Source organism: Vitis riparia, chromosome 10 (assembly GCF_004353265.1).
Source record: "Vitis riparia cultivar Riparia Gloire de Montpellier isolate 1030 chromosome 10, EGFV_Vit.rip_1.0, whole genome shotgun sequence".
Taxonomy (NCBI): Eukaryota; Viridiplantae; Streptophyta; class Magnoliopsida; order Vitales; family Vitaceae; genus Vitis; species Vitis riparia.
The window spans coordinates 23455787-23475129 of NC_048440.1; the positions used below are offsets into that span (position 1 = coordinate 23455787).

At 33.3% G+C, this 19343-nt stretch overlaps 2 protein-coding genes across 3 annotated transcripts; both read right to left on the reverse strand.

Moving 5' to 3' along the window:
* Nucleotides 1–11: 11 nt before the first annotated feature.
* LOC117923856 (tyrosyl-DNA phosphodiesterase 1) lies at nucleotides 12–10784 on the reverse strand. 2 transcript variants are annotated; one of them, XM_034842354.1, is made up of 16 exons: nucleotides 10516–10784; nucleotides 10246–10425; nucleotides 9904–10167; nucleotides 9403–9633; nucleotides 8960–9020; nucleotides 8485–8561; nucleotides 8063–8320; nucleotides 7109–7198; nucleotides 6078–6212; nucleotides 3532–3681; nucleotides 2393–2496; nucleotides 1773–1826; nucleotides 1554–1644; nucleotides 553–630; nucleotides 303–453; nucleotides 12–222 (listed from the first exon to the last, which is right to left on the reverse strand). In XM_034842354.1, exons 1-16 carry the CDS (start codon nucleotides 10528–10530, stop codon nucleotides 125–127), a joined length of 2037 nt encoding a protein of 678 aa, XP_034698245.1. In that variant the 5' UTR covers nucleotides 10531–10784; the 3' UTR covers nucleotides 12–124. The 2 variants fall into 2 exon arrangements, with proteins under 2 accessions (XP_034698245.1, XP_034698246.1); XM_034842355.1 differs by lacking the exon at nucleotides 10516–10784 and having other exon boundaries at nucleotides 9904–10177; nucleotides 10246–10331.
* A 457-nt stretch (nucleotides 10785–11241) lies between these two features.
* LOC117922996 (dnaJ protein ERDJ7) lies at nucleotides 11242–14398 on the reverse strand. The gene is made up of 10 exons (XM_034841251.1): nucleotides 14230–14398; nucleotides 14073–14135; nucleotides 13915–13981; nucleotides 13468–13527; nucleotides 13248–13298; nucleotides 13076–13156; nucleotides 12637–12749; nucleotides 12271–12388; nucleotides 12046–12172; nucleotides 11242–11666 (listed from the first exon to the last, which is right to left on the reverse strand). The coding sequence occupies exons 1-10, from the start codon at nucleotides 14331–14333 to the stop codon at nucleotides 11563–11565; spliced, it is 888 nt and encodes a 295-aa protein (XP_034697142.1). The 5' UTR covers nucleotides 14334–14398; the 3' UTR covers nucleotides 11242–11562.
* Between the last annotated feature and the right edge of the window lie 4945 nt (nucleotides 14399–19343).

The window sequence follows — 19343 nt, forward strand, 5'->3', positions numbered from 1 at the left end:
ATAATCAAAGATGGCCTAGCAACCGGGCAATGGGCATAATAGAACTAGAAGATGAATTCAACTTCATTCCACTGTCGCTAATTCTAGATGAAGATGCAAATCAAATTATACGTTAAGAACAAGGTTAGGAATCTGGGGAACTGTACAGCTGAACGTGTCTCGGCCAAACTTGACCACAAACATCCTTCTTGTAGTATCGCCTGTCCCAAGACCAGGGAACATCTGCACAGTAAAATAAAACAAGTTAGAAGAACCCAGGAGATGAATGCACGGCCACAGCTGGGGTTACAATGTAGGAGGACCTTCAGAGGAGTACTGCTTTGGAGGGAGTTCGTATGGCACAGGCAATGGAATTACTTCAGAAGATGAATCTGAACTTCTGTTTCCTTCCCAGGTCAGAGTCACCAGTTTCGTTCTCTGCGATTTTGTGTCTTTTGACAAGCCACATTTATTCTGAAACAGAGAATAAGGACCAAGCAAGCAGTCTCCTCAGTGTGATAATCCTAAAAACTATTTTCCTGATAAGTACTAGGAGTGGGATGTGGCCCTTACCTTTGATGGACTACCATTGTCTGTACAAGAGAATCCCTGACCACGGTTGATGGGAGATGGTAAAAATAGTACTCCCAGCTGAGATGAGGCACAGATATATTGTACAAGGGATTCATCATATACGCATCAAAAAATCTTATTATAAAAAATGAAGAGGAACAAGGATAGCTTGGAAACTTCAAGGAAGACGGGCTACTCAACTTCAATGTGAAAAAATTGTGTATAAATTAGCCTTCTCTGGTCTTAATTCTCACAGATATTTCTGAGACTACAATGTATTTCAGACTCTTTTTACCACTCATAATAAAGTTTGAAAGACTTTCTTATGTATGAATAGGACAATATCCTATGCAAAACTAGGTAAATGAATGCATAATGACTATTAGATGAGTGCAGCCTGTGATGCGTACATGGACCTCCACCATGCCTGAGTATCAGCACCTTAAATTGTTGTTCTTAAAGGTAAGAATATGAACTGCAAAGAAAAATATTTTAGCAACTATTTTTGTACTTGAGGACGATGAAGACTGGGGCCACAAGGTAAAAGGTCAAATGCAGACAGCTCATAAAACAAAGTAGCACATATTCAGAACACCAGGAGACTAGGACAGAGAGGAAAGAGCTCTTCTCGGAAACAGTGCCAATTGTATCTACATAACCATTTCATACCAACAGTACAGAGCTCAAGCTGCAAGGAAGGCTGCATTTTGAGATCAGCAAAGCAGGTACTTGGTCTAGTCTTCTTGGGGAGTGATTGCATCCCCTAGGATGCCATATAAAAGGGATTAGGAAAATGGGTCCTTGGCAAGGTAGCATAATTAGAGAATACAATGTCTAAAAAGAACACTGACGGCGCTTCTTGATTCAGTTATAAGGCACCATTTGTTATCGTAGAATTACAGCCTTTTTTGTTTTTTAGTGGTTTTAACAACTAGATGGCCAAACTACTATTAGTCCCTAAATACAATGTGGTCCAGATAACACAATTCCAGTACAAATACCTCATATGAACGGATCATCAATTGGGAATTGTTCTTCTGGAGTGCTCCCCAGGCTGCTTTGCTGAGATTTGCTGAAGTTAACAAGAACCAACTGTTGGGAAAGGCAAAGCATAACAGTTTCAGTTAAAACTAGCCACGTCTTGGCACAGGAATATACTGAGAAGTCCAAACATTGAAGCTTCTAAAATCATGATTGGAAGGTCTGATATGAACTCTTACGCAAGGTTTTGACCATTATAACGGGTGTATGTCTTTATATGAGGCATTGCACGACTGAAACATTGAAAAACATAATAATAAGTAACATTCAACAAGTATGAAAAAGGGTTGATGATAATACAAACCAGGGTTATGAAACCTCATATTTTGCACCAAATGAAAAGAAAGATAAAAAATGAAGTCCTGGAAGTTATTTTGTGATGGAAGCCAAAGCTCTCTTACATATCAAACTCAAATTATTATAAGATTTCAAAAACTTATAAAGTAAATTTTTTTTAAATAATTAAATGTATAAACACAAGGATGGCCTAGTGAAACAACCAACTCAGCCACTCAACCCAGTCTTCTGAAACTACATTGTCCGTTTCTACAACCAAACCTAGTCAATGAGATGGGTCTAGACTAAGTTTACAACTCCTCAACTCATTGAAGCATTTATCAACCAAATGAGCCATACAATAACATACCATATATTACTCTAAGATGCCAAATATAAGGTTACTCCAATTTCTTCAGTTAACATTTCACTATATAGGGTATGCATGCAATCGTATGGAGACGATAATATGGATCTGCAATTACATTGCTAGTGACAAAAATCAATTGCTAAAGAACAATACCAGCGACCAGTGTGGGTTGCCTTCCATTTTGCCCAATACTTCTTCAAGAATTCTTTCTCCACATTTTTTTGTGGACTTGGAATTGCATTTCCAGCTGCATAACCCTGAACAATGTAGTATGATTGATGCAAAGCAAACTTACACATATAGCAGCCAAGAAGATATCCAGGAATCTAACATGTAATATGCGCCTAGATATTTTAGTTGTAGACTTTAATAAAACCACTAATAATTATTGTCAAATCAAGACCACCAAAAAAAGCAGAGAAAATAATCTTAAAAAGTTCTAATATTTACAATAAAGCTTCATTTTATAAACAATGGTAAATTACAAAGTCTATGGACAGAGTTTAAAGAGGAAATACACATTTAATAAAGTGCAATCTTCAAATGGTTTATTAGGTATTTGGCCTTCTTCCCAAGCAAATACATAAGCTGCTTTTAGCCATGGTAAGTAAAGTGACACTTAAAAGCATAAGAGCAAAATAGGGAGAAAAGGCCATAAAGGACTTCAGCTATGATACATAATAATGATCTTTTATGACTTTCCAGAGAAAAACAGGCCATACTAATGTCACCACGCCATTCATCTTATTGTGCATCAACACCATGTTTTCTTTATTGTGTATCATCTCATATTTTGAATCATAAGGGACACTAGAATTTTTCATGAGCAAAACCAAAGCATCAAAGCCATTTATTCGATCAAATTCAGCATAAAAATTTGAGTTAAAAAATATGTATATTACCAACAAAAAAAAAACAAAAAAAAAAAAAACATAATATTTTCCCTCTGATTGTCAGAAAAGAAAATGGAAGTTTGAAATGTAAAATTACATATTTTCCCAAATATAGAAAATAAATATGAGTAATGCTTTATCATGTCATTTACATAAAATTTTACCATCAACAACAGGTTTTCTTTTTATGTACACGTAGGGAAAATAGAACAAAATTTAGAATGTGACTGCTGACATAAAGGGGAAAAAAGGCATTTATTATTATCACTTTAATTGGAAAAAATAATAATAACAAACAAGAATTTCTATGTCTTTCCTTTAATTGATACCAAAGTGGCTTTAAACCAAAACTCTTAACAAACTAAAATATTATTCAGTGAGTAATCTACTTGATATTACCTCCAAAGAGCATCTGACATCTTCCACGGTAGGCCATATTATCAGGGGTTTGCCTAAACCAAGAGGTGTTTTATCATCACAGGAACCTGATGACATTGAGGATGCTAGTTCAGTCATCCACTTCTCATCCAAAGAACCAAGGGAAGAGAACTGCAATAAGACAAGGGTTTAGAAGGATTTGAAGTAATTCTTTCAGCAAATTCACATACACAGAACCTGTTCATGTGTTTATAATGCACTAAAATAAGCACAAGGTTAAATGAAAGGACCAAGCCTGAAACTTCATATGACAAAGAGATATCAATTTGAGAAAAAAAAAAAAACCATCAAATCAAATGCTATACCATCAAACTTCTTTACCTGATCTAACAAAGCAATTAGTACTCAATATTCTCAATTACAGGGCTATCATTATCCATGGGGGTTGACATCCTCGATACAAATCGGATAATATCATTACATTATCTAGAGGACAAGTGCCATTAATGTCAAAGAATAAAAAACAAGGAGTAACATCCTTTCACAGTTAATAATGCAACAAGAAAAAAAGGATAGAATGTTAAGAAAAAGAAACCAGGTTCCCTGTATATATATATATATATATATATATATATATATATATATATATTTGAGATAGGTAACAAGTTCCCTATAATTTTATCACCCCTTTACTTCACACCATAGTCCATCGAGACATTTTTCCTTATTTTTATGGAGATTAAGAGTCCCAGAGATGGGTGGTCCCACATCCTACATCTTGGGTGTCCCAAATAGTTATTCTCATCTTGCCCTATATATATATATATATATATATATATAAGGTAACAAGGCCAAAAAGAAAAGGAATAGCAAAAAAAATCATCCCCTTACTTACAACCCAACCAATCAATGAAATAAAAAATGAACCATGATATACAATCTACATGCACCCTAACCCAATTTGAAAACATGTACAAAAAAAACAGTAAAATAGTTTGATCCACTAATTCAGTATCTTCAAAGATTCTTCTATTTCTCTCCTTCCATAAAGTCCAAAATAAACATAAAGGAGTTGCATTCCACGCCTTTTTTCTTTTCTTTCCAACAAAGGAGCCGTTCCAACTAAGAATGGTTTCCTAGATATAATTGGGCATAACCCACTAAACACCAAAAAGAGAAAAAACAAGATGCCAAATCATAGCTACCTTGGGACAATGAATAAGCACATGATTTGCTGATTCTTTATCTGCTTTACACAAATAACACCTACTTGGTAAAATCCAACCCCTCCTTTTTAGTTGATCCCAATGATGAAATGTCAGTTTATTTTGCCAAAATATCAAATATTGGTGGGGCCTGAAGTGAGGCACCAATTATCATTCAACAGGAATTTCAGGGAAATCTCGGCAAAATCGTGCAAAAAATCGGCAAAATATCGGTTCAAAGGCGATATATCAGCGAAAAAATCGAAATCGAGCGTGGGACGAGCAATGGAGGAGAGCACAAAAAATCGCTTTTTGAATTTTTTTTTTTAATTTATCCATTTTTAAATTATTAATTTTTAATATATCTTTTATTTTAAATTTATATTATCATTTTATTTTATATTATCCTTTTATTTTTAACTACTTTTTATATTTATCTCATTAATCCTATTTTAAAAAATTACTATCACTTCACTCTTAATTTTTTTATTTATCCTTTTAATTTTATTTTATTTTAAATGTTTTTATTTTAAAATATTAAAAATATAATTTTACTCAAAATTTGCTACAATATAAAAAAAATTAATGAAGTCCTAATATTTAATAAATTAAAATTAATTTGATAAGATAAATTATTAATAATTTAATTATTTAAATAAATTAATATTAATAGAAAAAATTGTCACAAAATATTTGTAATAAAATTTTAGAAATTAAATTTCAAATAAAACATTTTATATAAATCAATTTCATTTTTTTATTTAAAATGTAATAACACACGTTTTAATAAAAGTATTTTTAAAAATTTTAAAATAAATGAATATAAATATATTAAAAGAATTTAAACTAATTTTTTTATAAAAAAATTGATAAATATTATCTTTAATCGTACTTATATCAATTATACTTACAAAATAACTTTAACATTATATTTTTGTCTATTTTATCATTTTTTTTTTTTTGAGTTTTTTCAAGCATTCCCGTGAATTTTGAATAATTTTCGCTTCATCGATATTTTTGTTAAAATATCCAGCGATATTTTTCTCCTATATTTCCGATATATCTATAAAATCTAAATACCAATATATCTATGTTTACCGATATTTCAAACTTTGATTGATCCATAGTTAGAATTCTTCCCCAAATAGCCTCCCAAGCAAAAATGTTGACTCTCTACTGATGCAAGGAACTAGGGATGAGTAGAAAGACTTAACTGTAAAGACATCGTGTCATGTTCCTATCCCTAAATTTTTATACTTAAGACAGAATTTCAGCAGGATGCTGAATGGAATTGAAGAAATAAACAAGAGACTAGAAGCATGAATGCACTGTCATACTGTTCTGAATGAGGTTCAGCCATACCTGATAAGCAAGGGGAGATTTCTGAAACTCTTTGTCAAAAATACACTCCTGTAGAACACTGCGGAGCTTCATATGTCCCCACTTTTTCAGATTGGAACCCGTGTGATAACCAGGGACAGATGCAATTAGTCTGACCTAGGATTAACAGATAACACATGCAATTAGTCTGATCTGATATTAACAGAAGGTTCTGAATCATGAAATGACAGGACTAGAGCAAAAAATCCACTCATAATTGTAATACTTTAAATCAGTAGGAGAAACAATTTCATGCAGAGACCACTCTAAGAAAAGGCCTAATGATCAGAATCAAGGGCTTTGCTACTTCCTTGAATCTGGGATCAAAAGTTCTTCTCACGCAATTTTTGGAAAATATGGAAAACATGAAATAGATGAGGACAGTAGCAAAGAGCACAATGCCAATAGTATCATGATGCAGATTTTGCAAGCATGGTTGTCAGCATTCATCTTCACATGCAGGATACCATGCAATGCCTTGCAAATCCCCCACAATCTTGTGCTTAAACGCCATCTAGTCTCACTGTAATAACATGGCAACAGAGACAGACCAACACAATTGAAAACATAATATATGATGAGCTTTTCATCATATTATATGAGATAAAGAGCATGTTTTAACAATTTTTTCAATTTAATGTATACTTCTAACTTTTCTTCAAGAACTCTTGTACAAGTTACCACAAATCAAACAGGAATTCTATTCTCTCATGGGTGTCACACAAGAAAGAACTAGGTTTAAACCATTCTACCAATTTACTTCCAGCATTTCTCTGCCCAGAAAAGGAAAAAAATGAAGAACTTGTTTATTTGCTCCCTACTTTGAATTCACAAGTAACAAAAGAAAGGAAGTTTAATGCATTGAATATTTAAAAAAAAAATATAAGCTCATACAACAGTTTTCTCCTATAATAATAAAAATGAAAGCAGGAAAAATTCAATGGTATCTAAAAAATAGAACATTACAAAAATACAGCACAAAAAATGAATACTGAAGGGAAATGGAAGAATACCACTGCATTGCTGTAATCGAATTTCTTGAAAAAGGATGAATTGATATTGAAGCTGCCAAGAGCTGGTAAATTAGCGGTGAATTCTGGCCACTGCAAAAATTTTAGGGGGAGGGGAGAAAGAAAAGGATTTTAAATTATTCTACTGAATATAGATGGCTTGGTCAATGAAGAAAGAGGAATTTTTTCAAGCAACAAAATTGATGTCAAGGCTCTTTGTTCACAAAATTGACATGTGAAATTGTATTTTGAATATACCCTGCAGCTAAGACGAGCACAGAAACATTAACAGGATAGGCTTCCAAGTTTTACAGAGGAGAATTTATGTAGCTTCATTGTCATAGTTCATTGTTGAGTAATTTTCAATTCATAGACAGGAAGAAAAGCAAAAACAAAAGGAAGAGAAGGGGTTGGAAAGTATTTTTTTTTTTTTTCCAGGATAGCACATTCAGGCTATGTTCAGTTCCCAAAAGTACCAAGGAAAGAAAAAAAACGTTAAAGGAAATGGTTTTCTCATGTTTGGTTTCACTATGGAAAATACAAAATAAAATCAAATATAATTAAAATTAGTTGAAAATTTCTTTTTAAAGTTATTTAATATTTATATAACCAAAGAAAATAAGATGAAATAAATTTGAAGAAGCATATAAAAATAATTTATTGATTTGAAATCCTTTTTTTTCCTTCATTTTTTCTTTCCTTCTACTTTTCTTCTCTATTTTCTTTCCCTCAAATTTTCTGGGAACCAAATATACCCTAAAGGAATAAAGAAAGTGAAAGGCATTCATTACTATCATTTCTAGTTCATCATCCCCACATACAACTAAAGAAATACCACAAAGATACACCAAAAAGAAAGAAATACTAAAAGAAAAAAACATTTTAAAAATGAAAATAAAAATAGCATATGCCCTTTTAGAGTTAAGCAAACAAATAAGATTTTACATGTATTAATACCTTCAATACACTCAGATAATCAATCAGATCATTTTCAAATGCACATCCTTTACTCAGTTCTTTTTGGACCTTCCAAGGGAAATCTTGCATCCATAAACCTTGGCTTTTGTTGTTCCAGTCAACATATATTAAATTTGCTGTATGTACAATAATTCTCACTCCCCGAGGATAGACAAGAAGCATGGCCTTCGAATGGTGCGTTCCAAATGAAATTGGTAGTGGCGGTTTGTGCAGAATCCAATTCGGAGGTTTGTTCTTCTATAAAACAATCAGAGCTAACAAATTTTAGTAATGCGCTTGCTAGAAAGCTTCAAATGAACAAGTGTGAATACACAAATGAGCAGAACTAACAAATTTTAGTAATGTGCTTGCTAGAAAGCTTGAAATGAATAACCGTAGATATAATTAGAGCCATATCAGACCTTCATGTGATCCAGAGTACCATCACCCTCTCCATGAATAACCAACACATGAGGGATTTTAGTAAGTGTTGGACAAGCTACAGAGATAGAAGAAATTTAATAAAAATAAAAACTAAAAAATAAAACAAGATATGCAAATAATAAAAATAATAAAACCAAACAACCAAACAACACTCATTATCACAAGTGAAAGGGAATGGATCGATGAAAAATACAGACATAAATGATCAATTAAGACATCCATTATGCATGACCATGGGAACTACACTCTTTAACTAGTTTTATATACTTCAAACTAATGCATATCATATCAGTGGAAAATACAATATTACAAAGATAGCATGAGAGAAGAAAATTAATTTTTTATGTTGATCTTCAGTTATCTCCAAATAGGTAGCTTTATTAAGAATAGAAGCAATAATATTCATAAAGGTAAGTTTCTTAAGACTCTATAGTTGTAGTGAATTAAACTCACAAGATAACAACCAATCGATGTCCACCATGTAGTTTGAAAGAACAGCAATGAGCACATCCCCCTACCAAATACAAATAATCAATCAGAAACCATTTTAAATGATTTACGACTTCACCCACATTTTACAAGGTTTATGGTCCAGTATATCAACACCACTCTGCAGACCCACATCAACAAAACCAGCAAGGTAGCAGAGGATAAACTTTGATCATTGCTCCTCTGACCTCCTGAGGCAAACTTCAATTATGTCTCTGCTAATATTTGTACAGATGAGGCAATGTTTAAGTTCAGCTAAAAATGTAAGGCTAAGAAATAAATCATTCATCAACAAAAATATCAAGTTTGTAGCTTTCTTTCAAAAGTTTCTAAGAAGCAATATTCCAATGCATCACTATGCAATTAGAATGGATTTACTATTGAAAAATAGAAATAACTTATTTCACCTGAATTACATCCCTTATAGAAACAGAAGATGTATTTGCCCATGCAGGCAGATCTTTCACTCGCAAAAGCCGATAGGTTAAAGGTAAATTATCTTTAGGAATACTAAAATGACGAATGGCCTCTGAGTTCATGTGGGAAGATGGAATACTTGCTGTACTAGCCTGCGAGTAGCCAGACTTTCCGGTCACCAAAGACCTCTCCTGTACAAGGACATCATTTTCCATCTCAGCCTGCACAATGTAAAGGAAAACAGTCATTCCAAAATAATAAATATTCAATCCAAACATTATCACAGACAGTACAAAACAGTGATAAATCTGCCATTGAAACCCATCAACCCACCTAGATTGTGAAGAACCAGCTATTATGATAAAATAAGAACACCCAATTGGCTATCACCATTCCAAACAGAAATCAAGCATATACAGTCAAATAACTCCTAAATACAAATAGAAGCTTGAAAAAAATAAAGTGGACATAACATGAGTATAAAGAATCACCTGCAATTTCCTTGCAAAAGCCTCGTCCTCAGATACTTGTCGCATTCGCTTCCGACTTAGACTGACTTCATTTGATTCCATATTCTGTGCATCCATGGAATTCCCTTTTTTCTCACATTTCTCACCAGCCACTGTTACATACTTAAAGAAGTAATGTCCAGGGATCAACTCTATAATATCATCATTGGTAATTACCGCTTTCTCCCCAGTTCGCAGCTTCTTCCTTTGATTCCCAGATGCCACAACAACTGGGTTCGTCCCCTCCTACAATTCCCTTCAAAACATGAAACCAAAGATAATGATCAATTTTCATAAGCCGGAGAAAAGGGAAGAATCAAATACCACGACGGCATCGACGGAACCATTTCCGGAGGCGATTAAGGTGAGATGCTTGCGGCTCAGCCTCTTGTCTGAGACGGAGATGCTATTCCGGCCGATGACATTGGCGCCAGTGGAAATGGGCAATTTTGGGGTTGAAGTGTCTTCTTCTAGATTGCGATTGAGTGGAACCAAGAATCCAATCTAAACACATAAACCCTAGACTTAGAAACCCAGAATCAACAAATCATATATATTACATAGCAAAGGCAGAAAAAAGAAAAAAGAACAGACCTGAGATAGAGACATTGATGAACTGCGATTGCATGAGACTGAGAGCGGAAATGGAGAGGAAACGAATGAGCGAAGCAAGAGGCAAAAGAGAGAAACGGAGTAGAATAATTTCGGAAACCCTAACAGATGATGCAATCTGGATTTTGGGTAATATTGAGGCAGCTTTGGACTTTGGAGGAAGCGGTGCTGCTGCTGCTGCTGCTGCTCTCAATTTGGCGCCATTCACCGTATGGACTAGCAGAAGGTCCTAAAACATTTCATATGGTTCTTTCTATTTAGTTATGTCATTTCATATGATTTTTTTTGTCATATTTATGGAAAATCTTATACTACATTCAATTTATGAAAAATCTATAGAATTGATACCATATTAAACTTTCACTGTAAGTCATTTAAGTATCTTATGAAATCTCCAAGTTTGAATGGAATAAAAACAAAGATGATGGGAAGAGACTATAACTAACTATACATATGCCATCCCTTGATAAGGTACAATTTGGTGGTATAACCAAACCACTAGATTTAATAAATTTAAACTTTAAAAGCTATGTACGTTTTATTGGCCCTACTAACACTTCAAGGAAATGAGGATGCAAGAGGCCCTATCTATTCTTCCTTTTTGTACTAATGAACTGCAGGAAGATGATGTCCATGAGATCAACATCTGTATGATTCTCGGCAGATTATGGTTGCAAACATTTGACTGAATTGGAGATGCAAATGATGTATCAGTAAAGTTCACAATATTTAAATCTAGTCATAAATGTATAGAAGAGCAAATGAAGGGTGGTCAGGAAGCTAACATATAGGATTACAGACCATGTCGACTTATCTTATCACACCCATGTTATAAATGTTCACACATTTGTAACTATCATGGAAGGTTGAACAAAATTCCTTCTCTATCTTTTCGTATCATCAAAGGCATATGATTATGTGTTTACAATTAGGCCATCACTGGCTTGTATCACTGGACTTCTAAACCCCAAAAAAATTTGTGTTCAGATTTAAAGAGCAATGGATAGCAAGGCAATGAAACAAAATCTGCTATCTTCTGCGCTTTGAATCTTTTCGCAGCTCTGCCAGGTATTTCTCTAGGTTGGACTTTTCCCATAAACGTCTCTGAAGAAGATCTTCCTTTGTCGATTCATCTGATAAACGTACACAGAGCAGAAGTTCAGGGACCAAATTAAGAGAAACTCTAAATCATTCAAGTACATGAGAAGTATGTATTTGGATCCAAAACTTAAGTCTCAAAAATTCTGTCATGATAGCATTTCACTGATGTAAGCAGCTATCACAAATTATATGGACAAAATCTTATCTGAACTAGTGTAAGATGATGATGATGGATGATATGAAGGTTTAAAATATTTGTCCAAGTAACTTAAACAAGATAGTTCTTTGAAGTTGAGGGGTTGGTCCTGCACAGTATTTAGAGCTAAAGAGCAGGAAGCAATTCCATTGATTCAAGGAAGGCTTATGTTAGCTTTTCCAGAAATAGATTTGTGGGAATTTAGTAACAGTTACCAATATTTCTCCATGCATCAAAAGGCACTCTTAGGGATTTCCGTGTCAGGTAAGAAGCATCTTCCCAAGAATATGGAGCTTGTTTTACCTTGTATCTCCAGAACCAAAATCCATGCCATAATAGTACCTGGATGAACATAAAATTGATAAGTAATCCTCGTATCATATGACCTAAGATGTTTAAGTTACAATGCATCTTGCAGGTAATGAAATGGGTATTCTAACCTTGCCAATGGTATAAGGTAGGAGTACAAAACGGACACCAATAAGTTCCCATATGGAGGGTTTTTCAGCCCCCTTTATCTGCAGTTCAAGTTCTTTGCTGAGCTCTTCCTCCATTTTCCTGCCAAAAAACATTGATCACCCTGTTTTAACTACAGGTTGAGAGCTATCAATGAATTGCCCAAACTTAAGGTCAAACAAAAAACCACAAAAAAAAGGGCAATGCAAGAAGTTCAAGAGGGTGATATTTTCATAGAGCTCGGTAAACATATGAAAAATAATACTGATAATAATAATAATAAAATGACATCATATACATATAATCTCATTGTTATCATGTTATCATACAAGGTAAAAATAAGTTCATACTTGTCCATCTGTTTGTGACTCTTCTTTTTGTTTGTAGCACCTCCAGTGCGCTCAAGTTCTAATGCCCGCAATCTATTTTTGTAAGCTGGTGTCTTCTTTACCATGTCTACAGCCTGCAGCAAGCAAAAATTATCCAAAAAAGGAATATCTAGAACACCTTTCTGTATGAAAAATCAGTATGCAATAAAAATTATATACTGAAAACCCTACTGATTATATTCATGTTCAGTCTGGCAACTTAGTTTCAGCAGAGGACAGTACACTGTCACTACACAATAATAGCTATTGATTGGATCTCTAGATATGGGAGTAAAATTCAAGTTGCTTCAACTTTTCAGACCCATTTAGCATGTTAATATTGAGCCTTTTCATCCAATATTACTGTGTTTACCACCATTAAACGACACAAGTAAAATTCATAAGTAATGTATCCCAGTACCTGTGTATACCTTGTCCACTGATTTAGATATTGAAATGCAGAGAGAACTAAAAGAAGACCCACAAGGACAGCACGGGGATCCTAGCAAGTACAAACATGAAATGTTAAAAAAGCAAATAAAAGGAATGTAGTCTTTATGCACATCTAATACCAGTGATGTAAATTTTCTCACCGTTTTATGACCATAATATGCATGATAGTAGCGAGCAGCATTGTAAAAGACCTACATGAGAACAAAATCGACAGTTTTAACAATGTTGATACTTGGCAATGAACTGAACTGGGTATTCAGAAGAACTGGTATGGACTAAAAAAAACAACATAATTACTTTCCAATGAATACATATTGCGAACATTTTATTTTAACATCACAAACATCCCATACTGCATACCTCCTCTGGATGAGCAATTGCATAATCATACTGCTCACGCGTGGCCTCGTCTTTCAGAATCTGCAATCAGAGAGTCAGTTCCCTTCTCACCATGCGTAAAAACAAATAAAGAAACCAAACTATCAAGCATTAAAACAATATCAACAAAAACAAGGGAAAGTTCCTTGATCAAAGTATAATAACAAGATCAGCACCACCCCTTAAAAAGCATGCAACTCAGAATTAGAATGATAAAGGCAACGGTGAAGCGAATAATCACTTTTCATCCATAAGTGATTATAACTCCTAAAACAGTATTTGCATACAAATGACAACTGGGTCAAAATCAGAAGTCAATGTACAGCCAATTCATCTAATTTCTCAGGCATTTATTGAACAATAAGCCACATAGATTCAAAATCAGAAAACAAATTAATTCAGCAGCAGCACAGATAAGATCCGAAGTACCTCATAAGCATTTGCAATTTTCACAAAAAGCTTTCTGGATTCCGGATCTGGGTTTTTATCTGGGTGACTGAACATAAACAATGAAGTGGAAATGAAATATTAGAAATCTGAATTAAAAGAGAAATTAAAAATAAAAAAGCATACAGAATCAAACCTACTATTTCAATGACAGCTTGTAGTAAGCTTTCTTGATTTCTGAAGCATTGGCGCTTTGAGAAACACTGGAAAAGGAGAGCAAGATAAATGATTAAGTCAGAAAAAAGAAGAGAGAGAGATTGAATTGAGAACCAAGGAGAGAAATGGAGGGAAGCAGACCCCAGAAGATCGTAGCAATCGTCTTCATCACAGTAAATGGCCATGGATGGAGAGATCATCAGAAGGAAGATGAGACCCCACCAGAGGGTGCCCGCTGGCGCCATGCTATAGGGTCTTCTGTTCTTCTTCCCGGCTCCAATGGAAAACGTGTTCTCATAGCCAGAACACCATGTCTTTGGTGAAATTACATATGTATCTGACTTTAGATCTGGTCCATCTGGGCCTAGTGAAATTACATACGTGTTCGGTGAGATTACATACGATCTGACTTTAGATCTGGGCCTAGTGAAAGTGGAGGAACAAGACTATGTTGACTTTTTTGGCCCAGTCTCAGCCCAAAAAGTATGGCCCGATTTGGGCCCTGTGGACCAGACGAAGCAGGAGCTTGAGTGGCATCTAGATTACCCTCGCTGGGCTTTCCTTTTCTCAACAGACTTGGCTGCCCGGTCCATGTTGGGCTTTCGAGTGCAGACCAATAATGATTCAGCAGCCGAACTCAGAAGGGTTTCTTTCACGCGATCCGCGAACACAACTAGAATAAAACGCTAACTTAACGGGCTTGGACCCAATGTAATCGTGTTGATGTCATAATTGTGTGAACCCAACTAACTTTTTGAATAAAAGAGATTAATTTCTTGATTAATCATTGTTGATACACTGATTTTTCATCTATTTTCTTCTAGAATTTTTCTCAGTTTTTATACATTTCCTTGAATATATGTGTCATCTTCTCAATAGTCTAAATCAAAACAATTTACAATAGAAAATATTCTTGGAATCCTTGTAATTAAATTCACGTGGAGATAAATTTGTTCTTATGAACACAAACTATAGTTTGTGTTTTTATGAGCACGGATATTGAATTATATACTTATAAGTGCAAATCGAATGTTTGTGAATTTAATATAACGTTTGTCAAATTATAAAAAATATTTATTAAAAATTTAAAAAGCCATTTATAATACTTTTTGGAAAACTAGTTGATGTATGATTCATTAAACCAATTTTAAGATTCCATTTGGAAATAAAGAATGTGTTTAGTAATAATTATAAAAAATATTTTTAGTTTTTCTAACACTTGAATGATAAAAATTTTGAAGTGTTAAAAATGTTATAAACGCTTCCTAAAATCATTGTCAAATGGATTCAAAGCGTTAGTTCCCAAGATTACTTCTAATGAAAAAAGTGTTATTGCTATATAATAGAAAAATTGTTAGAAAATATGATAATTTATCGGATTATGGGAACTTATGGATGATCATCTATATTGATGTATATCTCTTTGTGACAGTGTTAAAAATGTTATAAACGCTTCCTAAAATCATTGTCAAATGGATTCAAAGCGTTAGTTCCCAAGATTACTTCTAATGAAAAAAGTGTTATTGCTATATAATAGAAAAATTGTTAGAAAATATGATAATTTATCGGATTATGGGAACTTATGGATGATCATCTATATTGATGTATATCTCTTTGTGACTCCCTATAAAAGGAGGATACATTTAATGAAAATCTATTTTATTATCTTCTTACATTCTATTTTCTCTTTCTTGTTTTCTTATCCTTTCACTTTATAATTTTATAACACGTTATCAGCACGACTAATCTTTACAAAAGAAATAAAAAGATTTTTCTCTATTCAGATAAATAGCAAGACGTTCTCCTTTTTAGAAAAATAGAAAAACTCTTCTCTTTTCTTTCTCACAAAAAGGTATGTGATAAACTTATATCATGATTTTCTATTTTATTACCCTTTGATCCTATTTTCATTTATTTTATTTGAATATATAAATATGTATAATCCCTATAACCAGAAGTTATGGGGTAAATTTATAATCAGAAGTTATGAAAAATATGTGTAATTCCTATAACCAGAAATTATGGGGAAAAATTACATAATTATAGATATATGACCAAAAGTTATGTATATGATCCCTAATTATTTATTTTTAATTATATGGTATAACTGGATGTTATACCAAACAATATTATATAGCCAAAAGCTATAAAATAAATAAAAATAAATAAATGTTCATAACGTGAAGTTATATACAAATTTATATAATGAAAGTTCACAGCCTGAAATTATGCACAAATTTACATAAAATAATTCATAACTTGAAGCTATATATTACTTTGCACATTTTTGTTATGATAAAATAATCATAGCCCAAAGCTATGAAATATATATATATATATATATAGATATATAATTTTAATTCTTATTTCATATTTATACATTTTTACCATATTTATAATTGATAAATTTTAGGTCATTATATTTTTAGATATTGTTTACTTGAAATATTGTTAAAGCATTTTATTAATAGTTTATTATAATAATTGAAATATTTCTCTAATTAATATTATATATAGCTTTCAGATAATGTCAAACCTTGCAAAGCTTGAATTTGTTGCCCTCGATATTTTGGGCAATAACTACTTATCTTGGGTTCTGGATGCTGAAATTCATCTAGATGCGATAAATCTTGAAAATACCATTAAAGAAGGAAATGACGCATCCTTGTAGGATCGCACCAGAGCTTTGATATTCATTCGCCATCACATTGATGAAGGATTAAAAGGTGAATACCTTACTGTTAAAGATCCTTTCATCCTTTGGAATAATCTAAGGGAACGATATGACCACCAAAATACCGTAATCCTTCCAAAGGCACACTATGATTGGATGCACTTGAGATTATAAGATTTCAAATCTATTAGTGACTATAACTCAGCTCTATTCAAAATTAGCTCACAATTAAAATTGTGTGGAGAAAAGGTCATTGAAGAAGATATGCTTGAAAAAACATTCACGACTTTTCATGCCTCGAATGTGCTCATGCGGCAGCAATATCGAGAGCGTTGTTTCACTAAATATTCATAATTGATCTCATGTCTTCTTGTGGCTGAACAAAATAATGAGCTATTATTGAAAAACCATCAATCTTGTCCTACTGGGTCTATGGCATTTCCTAAAGTCAATGTCATATCTGTTCAAACCCTTGGACATGGACAAAGACGTGGATATGGACGAGGTCGAGGACGTGGTCGCGGTTGAGGTCGTGGTAAACACAATTCTTCTCATCGTAGTGGTTCTCAAAGTAAAAAGAACAACTCAAACCACCAGAAGTGGAATAATTCAAGGGCACAACCTGAAAAGGGGATAGAACCACAAAGTAAACATGCTCATGAGAATAAGTGTCGATTTTGCATGAAAGGACATTGGTCACGTACTTGTCGTACTCCAAAACATTTTGTTAACCTTTATCAAGCCTTAATAAAAGCAAAAGGAAAAGAAGTTAAAATGAACTTCATTGATAGTGATGGCCCAGTAGATCTAACCCATTTAGATGTTTCAGATTTATTTGATAATCCTAATGGGAAAATTAACCATCTAATTGGTGATGGAAATGTTTGTTATGATTAAATGTTATGTTCTTATTTAGTTCTTTGCAAATATGTTTATTTTGTTATCATCTTTAAATACATTGTCTATTATTCATCTTTTATAGTTTATTTCATATTTTATTATTTCTGATTTAAATTCTTCCATTTATTTATACTTGAAGATACATGAATCTTTCTCATACCTTGGTACATCATACGACATCCAATGTAGATGCATGTCTTGCAGATTGTGCCACAACACACACAATCCTTTGTGATAAAAAATACTTTTCCAACGTATCGTTGGTTAAGTCTACTGTTAATACAATATAAGGTCCTGTAGACTTGATTCAAGGTTCAGGAAGAGCAACTATTATTTTACCTAGAGAAACTAAAATCCACATTAATGATGCCTTTTATTATGCTAAATACAAGAGAAATCTTCTTAGTTTCAAGGATATTCACCGAAATGGATATCACATTGAAACTATGAATGATGATAGTAATGAATACCTTCTCATTACTTCAATTATTTCTAGGGAAAAACACATCTTGGAAAAACTTCCTTCTTATTCTTGTGGGTATATCAAACAATCATTAGACACAATGAGTCATATGTTATTATAAACCAGAAGTTCTATGACTTAAAAACTTTTATGATATGACATGAACGTCTTGGCCATCCAAGATTATCCATGATGCGTCGTATCATCAACAATTCTTAGGGCATCCCTTGAAGAACCAGAAGATTTTGATGCCCAATGATTACAATTTTGTTGCTTGCTCACAAGACAAATTAATTATTAAACCATCATTTACCAAGGTTGAATATGAATCACCAACCTTTCTAGAACGTATTCAAGGTGATATTTGTGGACCTATTCATCCACTTAGTAGACCTTTTCGTTATTTTATGGTTTTAATTGATGCATCAACTCATTGGTCTCATGTTTGTCTTTTTTCAACTAGAAATATTGTCTTTGCTAGGTTACTTGCTCAAATAATTCGCCTTAAGGCACAATTCGTTGATCATCCTATTAAGACAATTCGTCTTGGTAATGATGGTGAATTTTCATCTCAAACATTTCTTGATCATTGTATGTCAGTTGGTATTGATGTTGAATATCTTGTTGCTCATACCCATACTCAGACTGGATTAGCTGAATCTCTAATTAAGCGTTTGCAATTGATTGCAAGACCATTACTCTTGAGAACAAAATTGTCTTTGTCTGCTTAGGGGCATGCTATTCTTCACGCTGCCACTTTAATTTGAATTCGCCTTATAGCTAATCACGATTGCTCACCTTTACAACTTGCTTTAGGCTCCCAACCAAATGTTTCACATTTTCATATTTTTGGTTGTGTTGTCTATGTTCCCATAGCTCTACCTCAATGTTCCAAGTTAGGACCTCAACGTTGACTTGGTATATATGTTGGTTTTAATTCTCCCTCCATTATCAGTTATCTTGAACTAGTCACATGTGATGTTTTTACTGTCCGCTTTGTAAATTGTCATTTTGATGAAAATGTTTTCTCGCCATTAAGGGGAGACAAGTCAAAAAAATAGTGAGACATTACATAGTATGTACTCTCCTTGTCTCATTTTGATCCTTGCACAAGACAATGTGAGTTAAAAGGTCAAAGGATTGTTCATTTGTAAGGACTTGCAAATCAATTACCTGATGCTTTCACAGATATAAAGAAAGTAACAAAGTCACACGTGT